The 14,898-nt window shown below is 35.8% G+C and overlaps 1 protein-coding gene across 9 annotated transcripts in view; it reads left to right on the top strand.

The window, feature by feature from the left end:
- Positions 1-14,898, top strand: part of KTN1 (kinectin 1) — a 157,577-nt gene that overhangs the window by 88,449 nt on the left and 54,230 nt on the right. For 7 of the 9 annotated variants that reach the window (XR_005008933.1, XM_036734462.1, XM_036734464.1 and 4 more), the window contains exons 18-24: positions 7,745-7,779; positions 8,190-8,280; positions 9,024-9,092; positions 12,017-12,054; positions 13,037-13,127; positions 13,285-13,353; positions 14,546-14,583. Coding sequence is in view for 8 of the 9 variants with exons in the window: in XM_036734462.1 (XP_036590357.1) it covers positions 7,745-7,779; positions 8,190-8,280; positions 9,024-9,092; positions 12,017-12,054; positions 13,037-13,127; positions 13,285-13,353; positions 14,546-14,583 (431 nt within the window). In the remaining variant the exon portion in view is untranslated. The remainder of the gene's footprint in view (positions 1-7,744; positions 7,780-8,189; positions 8,281-9,023; positions 9,093-12,016; positions 12,055-13,036; positions 13,128-13,284; positions 13,354-14,545; positions 14,584-14,898) is intronic. The other 2 variants (XM_036734468.1, XM_036734469.1) reach the window with 1 other exon arrangement.

Below are 14,898 nucleotides of genomic sequence, written 5' to 3' on the forward strand. Positions count from 1 at the left end.
TGGAGTATTTAAAGTATTTCAATTGGCAGGGTTCTTTACTTTCACACATAGAATTATATGTGAAGTGTCTGTGCTTTCAGCAATGTGTGGGAACTTCTTCCACCTATAGATTGCAGTTAGTTTATGATTTGGCATATAAGTCTTGGGCAGCTGCTTAAGACACATCTAAAGATTAAGTGACTTGTTCAAGGTTACATGGGGCAGTAAGCAATATTTTGTGCTATGAGAATTCATGCTTGATCATATACTTATAAAATGATAATATTTTGATAGATTACTAACAAGAACCTAAGTTCTTTCAGAATCTAAAGGACCAAAACAAAACTTTACATTTAGAATTTCAAAAATTACAGTCGATTATAGCTGTCAAAGTCAATATCTCACAAGGACTAGTTCATAGAAAAATTATAATATTTTCTGTATTTTGTGAAATTATTTCAATTCTGTCTATAACTTAATTGATATTTCTGTTTCCTTTTTGGACTTGGCATATACATGTGGATCCAGAAATTTTTCATTTTTGAGGGAAGTTATTCTTAATTGTCATTTGTAAGCACCTTATCTAAAGGTGCTATAGTTTACAAAAAGATATATAAATGACTACATCTGTTTGATCTGTGTTGCTTTCAGAATAAAGATCCTGAGTTTTAGCTTATGTAGTTGTGACTAATTTTGCTTCCAGCTCCAAGGCTTTTTTCTCCATTCTGTTTTCTCATATTCCTATTATTTATTGGACCCCTAGTCAGACAAACCCTTATGATTGGCTCTGAGGTGCATATAACTGTTAATTTATTTGGAGAATGACTTATGTGTTGTAAGCTTGGACTTAATCTTTTTATACATGGGTGATCCACCATCTTCATCTCCATAGTAATTTGTTCTCCTACTTTAAAAACTTCTGAATTTCTCCACAGCAGATGGGAACAGTGGTGGCTTATTAGAGTCCTGTATCCAATAGTTATGTTAATTAATAACTTGAAACATTTTATTTTGCTTTTGACATTCACCTGTCAGAAGCAGACTTCAAAGGTGTAGATGTGAAAGAAAGCACTGATAGTATGTGTGTGAATGAAGAAACACTAGCTCACATAAGAACAAAATCATAATTAGCAGAGTTCATATACAGCAGTACACTAAAAACCTATTTCCTCCTTAAATATTTTGTCTTTTTTTCAATTTTAAATGTTATACCTACTATATTTTGATTTTATACAGATATCTATAGTTACTGAAGTAGTTTTTTTAAAAAAATTCTCCTTTATTATAAAAAGCTTATATTTATATAACACTTAAGAATTTGCAAAGCACATTAAAAACATCAAGTTTCACAGTAATCCATAGAAACTAGTACTACAGGTATTATTATACCCATTTTTCAAATGAGGAAACCAAGGCTTAGAGAAGGTATAACTTAGCTCGTGTTTGAACAGCTTTTAAGTGTTAGAAACGTAAAGCTGCTTATTCAAAAGATAAAATGCTATAGATGTCTATACCAGTATAAAATGATAGGATCAAGTGGAAGGAATCTTCGAGACCATCTAGTCCAACACCCTCATTTTACAGATGAGGAAACTGATGTTGTTTGGTTTCTTGATGTCTCTTGGAGTCATAAGCTTCCAATTACTCAAACCTAATTTTTAAGGAATTATTTTCTTCAATGTATTTTTGTGCATCTTTTTCCATTTGGCCAATTTTGCTTTTTTAATATGTTCTTCTTTTCATTAGATTTTTGTGCCTCTTACCATTTGACTTATTCTGTTTTTTTTCAAGATGTTGTTTTCTTTAGTATTTTTTTGTTTCTCCTTTACCAAGCTGTTGACTCTTCTTTTCATGGTTTTCTTGTATCCCTCTCATTTCTTTTCTCATTTTTTCCCCTCTACTGCTCTCATTTGAGTTTTAAAATCCTTTTTTGAGCTCTTCCAGGGATTCTTTTTGTGCCTGAGACCAATTCACATTTTTCTTTGAAGCTTTGGATTGTAGCTATTTTGACTTTATTGCCATCTTCTGAGTTTGTGTTTTAATCTTCCCTCTCACAATAGTAACTTTCTGTGGTTGTGTTCTTTTTCTGTTGTTTGCTCATTTTCCTAGACTATTTTTTAACTTTTAACTTTATGTTACAATTGGGCTGTATTCCTGGGATGAGGAGGAGTCATTGTCCTAAGCTTCAGGTTTTTCTGTGAAGCTTTTTTCAGAGCTAATTTTGAGACTGTATATTTTCAGTTCTTAAAAGGTGGTATGGTGTATGGAGAGGTGTACTTACTGTTTTCCTGGGTTTTGCTCCAGTCTGTGAGCAACCATAAGCCCTCTTTTCTACTCTGGAACTGAGATCTTGGAGCTGTGACACACAACTACATATGGGGAATGCAGCAGAGTCCTTCACCCAATGCTAGCCAGGGGTTTCTTGTAGTCTCCTTCTGACAATTTGTCCAATCCTCTTACTGTGTGTGGGCAGAGAGCTCTGGAAGCCACTGCTGCTAAAAGCTCCAAGGCCTGCTGCTGGCTTGCTGGGGCACAGCCTGTGCTGGACTGTGCTCCAGTCTTACCCCAGTGAGGCAGACCTTTTCTGCCGACCTTCTAAATTGTCTTGGCCTGGAAAATTGTTTCTTCCTTTCCTTTTGTTGGTTCTGCTCCAGATTTGTTTTGAGGTGTTATTTTAAAGTTGGTTGGAGGGGAATGTAGGAGAGCTTAGGTGAGTTCCTGCCTTTATTCTGCCACCTTGGCTCTATCCCCCATAATGCTTTCTAAAAGTGATTTCTTTTAGGTTATTTTAAAATATTCCACTTTTCATTTGGGGAAAGGATCTTTTTTTGTATCTCATGGGGTTAAATCCCTAGTAATTTAATGATAGCACTTATTATGAAGGTTTTCTCTAGAAATCTGTCTTTTCTAATTCCTAGCAAACTAGCTGGCACCATATAATCATGGCGTATTTTGTGTTATTTTGTCTCCCAACTCTTGAACATACTACCTTGCTTTGTATATTTTATCATTTTTTGAAAGAGAAAAAGTTGGTTAAATAAAGGAAAAGATCTGAAGTCAGTGAGTACTGATGTTGTGTGTGGTATAATATTGATCTCATAGCTTTTATTTAGTTTCAAGTTCAAAATAGAACCTTATTGTTGACCTTTTAAATTACTTCCTGTGCTTGGAATCAGATTACTCAGTTTAGTGTCAGAGCTGATATTTTTCCTCTAAGGTGTTCTGATTTGACAAAACATTCATAATTGAGAAATCCCGATCAACTTCTCTGCTTTTTAATTACAAAATTACTTATCACCTTCAGTCTTCAGGAAGTAAATTCTCTTAATTTGTTCATTTTCATATGTTTTTTAATGTTTGAATTCTTAAAGCATTTCATTTAGAATCAGAAGATTGTTATAGCCAGATTCCCAAATTATTTGGGAAAATCTCAAAGGTGTCTACCAGAAGTTGTGACATATTCAGCAAGTCTTTATTGAGCTCTGCTTTTTCGCTGGTTCTTGGTTAGATGCTAGCAAACAAAGACAAATATGTATCAGGCCCTGTCCTAGAGGAGACAGCAAGTACACACATATAAATCCATAAAAAATGTATGTAGAGTGAATTCAAGATAATTGAGAGGGGAGAGCATTTTCAGCTGAGGGGATCTGGAAAGACATTATCTAGGAACTGGTACTTGAGTGGAATTTTGAAAGAAACAAAGGATTCTAAGAGGCTGAGATGAGGAAAGAGTATATCCAAGTCATGAAGGATCGCCATTGAAAAGCCACGGAAAATAGCAGATGGAGTGTAATGTATGAAGAACAGCAAGAAAGCTGGGAAGGGGAGTAATGTATGATCAAACTCCAAAGATAAAGACTTTTAACCAAAACAGCTGTCTGAAGGAGAGGCAGATCATCAGACCAAATAACAATCAAGATATCCAGTGAGAAATTATATTAAATAACTTCTTCTAAATCCAGGACTGCACAAGAGGTTGTCCAGAAGCCTAATGGCAGTAGGAAAAGAGGCTACTAACAAAAACAGCATTAGTGCAGAGTAGCCTCCAATGACCAGAAACAGGCTGGTGACACCTATAACCTCCAAAGTATTGTGTCTGGAGGCAGTATGAGAAGAGGGCTGCCCTTAGAAAATCCTGTGGGTTGGAGCTTAGAAGCCTTGAGGAGTAATAGTGAACGTTAAACAGCAAGATGCCATAATACTGGGACCCAGGATCACAGCCAGCCACCTCTTTCAAAATTGTAAGAAGGGTGGAGCCTGGCCCTGGCACAGGCCTCTATTTAGGATTTAAAGATGGAGAGGTAAGTAAATTGAAGAGGCCCTGATCAGTATCAAAGATTGTTGTGTATAAAAGTTTCTCTAAAAAAAGGACCAAATAACTCCATGACAACTATAAGCAAATATTCAAAGGAATAAATGTATTTAAGGACCACATGAATACCTACAAAAATGAAGCAAGAGATTAAAAAAAATGAAATAATGTGGAGGAAAAAATTGGAGAACATACATCTTAGAACAGAAAGTGGTAAGCTGTACCCAAGAAATGAACTTTATGAAAACTAGAATAGACAAAACAAATCAACAACTAATTCTATAAAGACAGCAAGAAATATTAGAACCAAATCAAAAGACGGAAAAAAATGTAAGATACCTAATATCAAAAACAACTAACTTGGGAAGCAGGTTGGGCAGAGATAGTTTAAGACTCAGTAAACTCCCTGAAAAGCCATGATTTAAAACAAACTAAACAAACCTGGACATCTTATTTTGAGAAATTATAAATTAAACATGCCCAAGTCTATTAAAAACTGAGGCTAAATGAATATAGAAAGAATCTGTTAATTGCTTTCTGAGAAAGGAACCTCAAAAGAGAAAGTGCCAGGAATGTCATAACCAAAATCCAGAGCTTCACCACCAAAAAACCCCCAAAAAACAAAACTACAGGTATCCAGAAAGAAGTAGTTCAAGTACCAAAGAACCACAATCAGAATCATGTAAGACCCAGTAGCTTCTACTATAAATGAGTTATCTTGGAATACAACATTCCAAAAGACAAAAGGGAGAGGCTAACAACCTAAAACGACTTACCCTCCAAGGCTGAATATAATGCTACAGAGAATAGAATGGATTTTTAATGGAATAGAGGATTTTCAAGCATTTATGATGAAAATCTGAGTTCAGTAGGATACTTTGAAATAAAATTTTAGAGAAACCTAGAAAGATAAATTTATTTGGAGCATTTGAAAGGAGCTGTATGATGACATAGTGCTATAGTTCTTATGGAGGAAGAAGAAACAACTGCCCCTTCAGAGACTTAATGTCTTAAAAGAGTATTGAGATTGGTTTTATTCTGAATGCTCGAGTTAGGACAGGAGAAGGTAGAGTAAAAGGAATAACTACAAAAGAATCTTCAGAAATAGGAATTTGTTTATTGAAACCAGTTATTCAGAAATGTAGCTGAATGGGCAATTCTTAAAAGTTCTTTCCTATTTCTGAAGATTCTTTTATAGTTATGGAAAGTAACTGACTGACAATTTGTGTATTGAGAGGGTTTTTTTTTGGTTCACGGAAGATGAAAGAATTGGTCTCTGTTGCTGGCTCTTTGGATTCATCTTTGCCCATACTATCAATGAAAGAGAGTATAAAGAATGATACAGTTTTTCCCTTCTCAGCCCTTTTGTAGCATTTAGAATTCTAAGTGACAGTTAGGAGAGGGACAGTTTGGTTGTCCAATCGATTACTCTGCCTCAGATCTCTCTCCATCTTCATTCCGGAGGACGAGGTCTCACTTATAGCAAAATGGTCCTATGTTGTTTTCTTCAGGTGCAGGGAGAAAAGTCAGGTGGTGTGGTCTGCTTGTACATCATAAGGAGAAGAGTATAGGTACAAAGCCTTTGAGTAGCAAGATAGGGGAAATTAATTTGTTTTTTAAATCTTTGCCATGTTTGTCCACAGTGAATTCCAGGGGTGGGGAATCCGTGGCCTCAAGGCCACAGGTGGCCCTCTAGGCCCCCAAGTGCAGCCCTTTGACTGAATCCAAACTTCACAGAACAAATACCCTTAATAAAAGGATTTATTCTGTAAAACTTAGACTCAAAAAGCCGCACCCAAGGATCTAGAAGGCTACATGTGGTCGGGAGGCAGCAGATTCCACACCCCTGAGTTAGGTTTTCTTTATGTTGTAATTTCTGTAGGACCCTGAAGTTATATTGTGAAGGATCAATAGATTTGCAGATTTTAGTTGTCTAATTTTAGAAAATAAGGAATATTCATTGTTCAAACTATTTAAAAAACAAACCAAGAATAACCCTCTACTTCCCAAAACTAGGTGGGGCTAAAGAACATCGTTTAAAGTAATTTCTCTATTTCCTGGTTCATACCTGCTTTCCCCTCGTAGAGTCCCAAATTCTCCTGCACAGGAATATTCAGGGGTTCTTCCCCCACAAAAAACAATTGAGGCAAGTTCAATACCAAAGAAAGAGGCCAGGAGCTTCATGATGACTGTAAGAGAAGTTTAATAATCATAGGAGTTACTTACATTAGGATTGGTCTGAGGTGGCGACCAGAGTCATGGTGGATCCCCGCCAAGAGTTTAATAATCCATCAGTCTGGGGTGGTGGCCAGACAAATGGTGGGTCTCCACCGAGAGCTTAATAGTCAGTAGTCTGGGCTGGCGGCAGACAATTCAGTGAATCCTGGCAAAGACCTTAGAGAAGCCCCATGGTAATCATAGAAATCAAACAAAGGGAGGAGGGACAATAGAGCATCATTACATTGGTCTAGCTAATATTTTGATTTACTGCTTAGTACTGGGTTTGAGTCCAGAACCCTGGGCATCTAGGCCAGTACTTTTGAGTGGATGTCCAGGCATACGTTTGTGTAATGGTCACTGTATCCTCGTTAGGGCTTTCACCAATAGGGACCCCATACCCCTTCAGTGAAGAACTAGAGTAATATGTTACTTTGTAGTCCTATTGAGCCAGTGAAATACTGCAGTAATACACTTATTTTAGAACAATCTTTTGTATAGAGTAGGTACTAAGTAGTAAACAAATTTAAGTGGATAAAAAGAAAGTAACATAAAAACAACATGAATTTCACCTATTGTTGGTGAGGGGCATTCAGATAACCCTTGAGTTGGAATTTGATTCCTGGAATTTGATCATTTGATTAAAGAACAGATTTAGTTAAAAGTAAGTTAACATTGAAATTAGTTTCGTAGCCCAGGTTTTTCAGTTGGCAACTTGGAGAGAGTTAGGAGTTTGTATATGGTAAATGATGAAACGTTAGGTTGGAAACCTTGAGTAAAACAGCAAAAGTTGAGAGTTGTTACTTTTTATCATTCTATGAGGAAATCTTAGTGGATCTTGATAGGTAATATAAATCACGCATCAGAGATATTGTATTCTCAGCTAACTGTAGGAGGTAACTTGAAGATGATAGTTTTGAAATTTGTTGCATTCCTTTACTGCTTTTGTGTATCATTTGCATGTATCCTTATTTTCTCCATCCCTTTTTATTTTGAGAATAATGTTTCAAAAAGTTATTAGCTCATCAGGACACCAATTGTTCCTTCCCAGATTTCTTGGCTAATTAAACTTTTAAATTATTATTATTTTTTTTTACCGAATGAGCCTTTTAAGATTTGATTTTGATTAAGACCACAGAACTAGGTCTAGAAGGGACCTCAAAGGCCATCTATTTGTTTTACATCTATAACCTCATATAAATTTAGTAAGAATGACCATTATTTGTGTCTTTTAAGGCTAATAAAGATGTTGTGGAACAAATGGAAAGAAGGTAAGAGTTTTGAATTTTCTTTCTTAGAAGCCATTTTTCCTAAATTTGAAGGTGCTAAGACCTTCAATTAGCTACATAAGAAATCTAGATGCTGCACCTCTTGTATGCAGTAGTGGAAGCGAGCAATGGTCCTTGAGGCCCCAGAAGTCATTAATTAGGACTAGATCTTCCCCTCCCCCCAACAGATTGACAGTATTGTTTTATTTAGAATAATCACAATTGAATTTGCTGAGTATATACCAACTGATGACACAGGGGAGGGCAGCTCAAAAGCATCCTGGATGAGCATGGGAAACTAGTCTAGAATTTAAAATTTGACCAGTAATAGTGATCAAAATAGGTGTTCTACATGAGGCTTACTGAGAATTTTATTTGCATGTAAAGAATGTCAAATGTGTTTAAATTTTCAGTATTCAAGAAAAGGATGAGAAATTAAAGACTGTAGAAGAACTACTTGAAACTGGTCTTATACAGGTGGCCAATAAAGAGGAAGAATTAAAGGTAAAAAACATTTCACTATCTTTCGTAATAGCCAGCTCTGATGGGGCTCAATGTGATGTGCAAATGATTTTTTCTGTAGCTTATAAAGTTTGCATTTTTAGAGCACTCAGGATGCCTTATGAAACTTAATCTTATTTGGTTTTATTTCACTGAAACTTAGATCTGTAAGAATAGTTTAATATGAAGTCATGAGATGGCTAATTAATTATCAAGTAGAGTCTCAGCAGGATAAAAAGTATGTAGAGTGTTGATCTCCCTTCTGAAAGTTATTGCCTGTTGAAAGAGGAAGGTTCATAGTTCTTAGATTATTTTGGGAAATTAGAGTAGAAGCGGGATTATAGTTATGTTTTGTGATGTTTGTCGGTAGCCTTACCTAACTTAGTTAAGGTAGGCTTCATGAACAAAGGAAGCATTAAAATAAGTTTTTCATTGGAGAAAGGAGTATAGTTTAGAGATTGAAAGTTAGGCTGCGTGGTGTCATGGAGTGAGGCAGGGAGGTAGGTGGAAAGAACAATAAGACCAAAAGAAAGTTCCTCTTTAAACTCCAGGAGTGGGCACAGGAGTAGGAAAAGAAATATTGTTGGTGACCCAGAAGAAGTGGTAAGATGTTATGGTATATGGAGAGTATAAAAGAAGCAGTTGAGGAATGCGAGAATATTGCTTATAAAATAGGATTGTAGAAAATAAGCACTTGTGTTGACATAATGCATTTAAACTGTTTTCTGATATAATTTATTGAAAAGGTATTAAGAACAGAAAATTCTTCCTTGAAAAATGAAGTTCAGAATCTAAAGGCTCAACAGACGTCTCAGGTAATAATTAAAATTGTTAAGACGTGAATTTTACCTTTAATTGGAAGCATTAAAAAGCTGCATAATGTAGTAGATAGAGGAAGTCAAGATGACACGGCAATCCAAGTCCTGTCTCTGACTCATGGGCTGTATGACATCCCTCTAGTGCCTCAAGCAGCTCTCCAAGACTGCATGTTACAGTTGAGTTGCTTGTTTGCTTGGGTGGGGTAGCTTGTATTCACAAGTGAATCACCATTGTGGAGTATTTTCTCTTTGACTGCTCCCCCCCCCCCCAAAAAAAGGCATTTCAAAGAAACAATCCCCTTAGCTAATAGCAATCATGGTGAATTTTTAGTACAAATAGACAAAATTGTCTGAGACATAACATGCTTTGGGAGGCTGTACCTACGTTTTTTGTGATTCTTGACATACTATTGCCAGTTTGGCCCTGCTGGTGTTTAAGTATTATGATCGTTTATTACATCATTGCTCAAAAACCTTCGATGGCTTCCCATTGTTTACTCCTAATTTTGGCTATGTAAGTCCTGCAGTTTGAGTCTAAACTACCTTTTCACTTTTTCTCACATTAGGTATCTTACATTTTTTTCCAACTACCGAACAGATCCCATGCTTTCCCTCCTTCCTTCGTGTTATTCCTTATACCCTTTTCCCATCCTACCCTACTTCCTGCCCTTGCTCTTAGCCTAGTTCAGATGTTATCTCTGTCAGTCAGTCAAAATGTATTAATCATCTATTCTGTGCCAGGTACTTACTATGTTAGACACAATGACTCAGTCCCTGCCTTCAAGGAGTTTATGTTCTATGTGGGATGACAGTATAATACGTGTAAAACAAGTATAAAATAATGGATGGGAGAGGCACTAGTAGTGGGAGGTGTCTCATTAGACTTCATATAGAAGGTAGTGTTTGAACTGAGTTTTGAAGGAAAGAAATAATTCTAAGGTAGAGTTAAGGAGAGCTTTCATTCCAAGTGTGGAGTTTAGCATGGAGGTGGGAGATGGAATATCATGGGTGACAAACAGCAAGATGATTAGTCTGACCATATTATAGAATCCAGGAAATGAAGTAATGTTAAAGCTAAAATAAAGTTAGAAAGGAAAGTTGTGGCTTCATTGCAAAAGACTTTAAGTGCCAAACAGAAGTTTATATTTGACCCTTAAGGCAGTGGGGGGTAATTGAGTTTATTGAGTAGGAGAATAACATGGTTAGTCTTTAGGAAAATCATGTTAGCAGTTATGTGGAAAAAGGATCGGAGAGGGGAAGAGATGTGAGGAAGGGAGGTCAGTTAGGAAGCTCTTTCAGGAGTCCAAATGAAAAGGAATACGTGGGCTTGAACCAGGGTGGAAGCTCAGTGAGGAGAAAGAAGGGGCTGGTTTAAGAGATGGTCTAGAGGTAGAAACTCTTAAATGTGACAGTTGATTAGATATGAAGTGTGAGGAGCTGAGGATAATACTGAATTTGTGAACCTGGATGACTAGAAGGTTAAAAGTGCTCTGAAAAAATAAGGGAAATTTGGAAGAAGGGTGGGTTTTGGAAGAAAGAAATTTTTTTTTGGATATTTCGAGTTTGAGATGCCTTGGGGACATGAAATTTGAGATGTCTCTTGATTAGATGGGGGGAATAGGAGTCTGGAACTCAAGAAACTAGGGCTCAGGGGTCATCTGCATAGAGGTGACAAACCCATAGAATCTGATGAGATTTTGGAGAGGGTCTAGAGTGAGAAGGTGAGGGACAAAGTTTTGGGGGGCAGTGAAGTGAAGGCATGTGATATGAACCAGTAAAGGAGCCAGAAAGGGGATGGGAGAACCCTGCAGAGTGATGGCATTAACAAACCAGAAGGGAACTTTCTTGCATTTTCCAAAAGTTGGAAGTAATCCCACCCCACCCTCTCCCACCCCACCCCTGGCCCCATATCATAGTGTTTTGGACTCCTTTAGGGGGTGTGTGTGTGTGTGTGTGTGTGCGCACACGTGTGCTTGCCCAGAGCTGTTTATTTTGTTTGTTTTAAACAGTAAATTTTTTTCCAATTACATGTTAAAAATTTCTTTTTTTAATAAAATTTTGAGTTCCAAATTTTCTCCTTGCCTCCCTCTTCTCCCCCCTCCCCAAGATGGTAAGCAATTTGATATGTTATATCATATAAGTCATATTGTGAAAGAAGCAGAACAAAAGGAAACAAAACCATGAAAAAAATAAAGTGAAAGTAGTATGCTTCTGTCTGTAATGCACTTACGTTCTAGTTCTTTAACTGTGCATGCACTGTCTTCTCTAACTGGGCAAAAGCTCCTTGAGGTACATTCTTCTTCTCTCTATATCTGCTTATACCTCATCTATTGTCATAGGAGATTAAAAAGTTTCTAACATTGTTTGAATTGCATGAAGTAAGATTGCTTCAGGTACCTGTAATTAGAAGATTTGAGCATTTGAAGGTGGTCTAAGTAATGACAGAAATACCCAGAGAAGCTGCTTATGTAATGATGTCCGAAGTAACTTCCCACTCTTTCCCTTTTGCCTCCATCTCACTCACTCTTTAGGGAAGGTTAACTTGTGTTAATTTTCTATTAATTTCATTTTAATGCTGACAGCCCTGGTACTTAAGTTTTTAGGGAAGCTTATGCTAGACTGTGTTGTGGTGGCCAGAGCCCTGGACTTAAGATTGAGACCTGGCTCTTAACATTTACTGCCTAGAGCCTTATGCAAATCCCTTTATGTCTTGGAGCCTCAATTTCCTTATCTCATAAAATGCTTACAATAATACTCACCTTGAGTCATTTTTGTTACTTTGAAATTACAGATAAAATTGCTTCCAATAGAATTATATTTGGGTTTTTTTTAATGGGAGTATTAACTTTTTGTATTTGTTTCCCAGTCATGATATAGGGAAAAATATACTGTACTTATTACTGTAATTTTTCCATTTCTAGGTTTCTTTTACAGCCATAGTTGAAGACCTTCAGAACATGTAAGTAATATTAATATTATGTTACTAATATATGTTGGTTTATTAATATATAATGTAATTTGTATGATATAATATGTTTCTCACTGGTTTTTCTTCCATGCCTTATGTTCCTTAAAACCACAAATATTTGGATGCCTGCTACATGCAAAGGCTCTTTTTGGGAAAAAAGACTAATGTATATTCAAATTTAACCTTGATGTTAATGAATATATATATAATGAAAATATATGCTTTAAGTTTAGTATTGTTTCATAGATTCTTATATTTGGTGAAATTATCATACTAGATTTGACACCAGAATTTTAACTTATTCTTATTTCTAGAATAATAGTATTATTTGAAATCATATGGGTAATGAGAAGTCCACTTGAATGTTTCCTTTCACATGTTGGTACTCCAGAAGCTGGTGGTACTGTTGGAGCATCAAGTTGGTCAAACTTTGGCACTCTAAAAGGAGAGTAGAGTAGAACAGGTTATTCTTGCCCAATAAACTAGGGTAGTGGTTCTCATTTAGTGGTTCAGTGGTTCAAGATGATAGTCTATTAAGATATAAGTTAAAAATCCTCTAATAAGCAGTATTGTTTGTATGTTAAATTTCCCTAGGGGTTCACAGCATATCTTTGTTGTTCTTGAAAGGGGTTCAAGGAACAAAAAAATTCGGGAACTACTTCTTTGGGGCAGTGTTTGTTATTTTTCTTAAGGGCTTTTGAAGCAGCATCACCAAAATGTGGTCATTAGTATAGGCCCCTCTCAGGTAATGATTCTTTCATTTTTGGCCAGGAACTGAAAAGGATGGAGGGAGGGTTTCTTCTCTTTTTCCCTAGAAGGATAAATTGTCGCCATTGTAGATGTGAAGAGGACATTTGGGCAGCTTATTAATGGGTACCTTCTGCTTGTAGATCCTGGTTTTGTGTGTGTGTGTGTGTGTGTGTGTGTGTGTGTGTGTGTGTGTTGTAGTTAATACTTTTTCTTTTTTTTTAAGGATCCGTGAAAAGGATGGAAAGATTAAGTCTGCAGAAGAACTTATGGAAGCTGAACTTCTTAAAGTTGCTAATAAGGAGAAGACTGTTCAGGTATTAAGTAGGAGATAGCTGTTTTCCTATCCTCAATTCACACCATTAATTTTCATTTGTTTGACCTTGCATTGCGTTTTATAATAAGAAATTCAGTCCATTTTTGTCAACTTTTGTGTTTCCATTGTCCAATCTTGTCTGTTTTGTCATTGTAAAGGCTTTGAAACAGGAAATAGAGGCTCTGAAAGAAGAAGTAGGAAATATCCAGCTTGAAAAAGCTCAACAGGTAAAAATCCAGAGCCAGAGCATGATAGATTTTTAGGGTGGTGGTATAATTGCTGATCTTTTTTCTGCTGTGCAAGAAAATTTAGTTTCATTAACATTCATAAATCTTCTGACCACAGTCAAATATTGAAGGATCATAAAAAGAAGAATTCTTTTGCTTTGCTGTTAGTTTGCCAGCTTTTAAAATTTAGGCAATTCAAAGATATTTTTCAGTATTTAGTTTATTTTCACTTACTTCACTCTGTGGACCACAAATTAATTTGTAGACTATTTCACTTTCTGGTTCCCATGCTTTTTAAAATATAGTATAGTCATAGCAAAGTTTGACCTTCATCTCTCTATCTGTAGAAGTTTGGTGAAAGGTTATGAGAGAATTCTTGATTTTCTACCCCCTGTAAGGAATTTATAATCTGGGTAGAGAAAAAAGGAAACTAAACAAAAAATAAAGCAAAGCAATAGAATACCATAAAAGAAGTATCTGTAATTATTCAGGTTCCTGGAAATTGATGGGGTTTAATATGGGGTGCTTTATGGGAAGAATAAAGTGGTATGATTATATGGAAGAGATAATCCATGGAAAGGAGATAAAGTTATTGGTATCTTGTGTGTCGTAATAAGAGGGTGAGAAGGTACTAAGAAAGAGGGTTATGACGAAGGCAGTATTAGGTGAGATAGTTTATTATAGGGGAGAGAGTCCTGAATTAGGGAGTCATGTAAGGTATATATTAGTTCTGATTCATTGATGAAATACTTCTTACAGCTTTGGACCAAGTATAATTCTTCTTTCTGGGCCACTTTCTGGGCGATAATCTTAATTAAAATAGGGAATGATCTTGCTGTTCATTTCTATTATTAATAATTTATAATTTTGTCATTTGGCTTTGAGGTGTAGAGAGGGAACGATTCTAGTGTGATTAAGAAGGAGTATTAAGAATATCTTCTATTTTTCACAGTTACCAAATTTTTAAAGGTCAATACTTTTACTACTAAGTATTGTGAGTTGTTTGTAGTCAGCTGTCTTCTTCAATTGTAATTTAGTAGTAATTACTATAATATTGGTTTCGGAAAGGATGAATTGTTCAAAATGTTCCACTCAAAAAGGACCCCCAGTCACAGTCATAGCTTAATAATATACTAAATATCTAAATCCATCAATAGTTTTCCATCATGATGATTTTTTTTCTTTTTTAAAGGTATTAGTTGCTTCTCAAGTTCAAGAACTTCAAAATTTGTGAGTACCATTTTCTTAATTTTCTTTATATTGCATTATCAAATTAGATATCATTATGATGAAAGTTTCTAATTTCTGAAATTTCTAAAACCTGACTAACTGAACATATAGGTGCATGACACGTTTTATATTCGATATTTAAGAGATTTTTTGTGCAACAGAATTCTTTTTTTCTTCTTTTTTTTTTTTTTTTTTTTTTTTTTGGTTGGCATTCAGGCTGAACTGTTGCTATCTAATGCCATTGAATAGCCTATAGGAAGCAAGTTCTGTGCTCCATTTCCAAGCTTATTGTAATAGGATTACCACTCCTGATGT

The sequence above is a fragment of the Trichosurus vulpecula genome, chromosome 8, assembly GCF_011100635.1.
Source record: "Trichosurus vulpecula isolate mTriVul1 chromosome 8, mTriVul1.pri, whole genome shotgun sequence".
NCBI classification, from domain to species: domain Eukaryota; kingdom Metazoa; phylum Chordata; class Mammalia; order Diprotodontia; family Phalangeridae; genus Trichosurus; species Trichosurus vulpecula.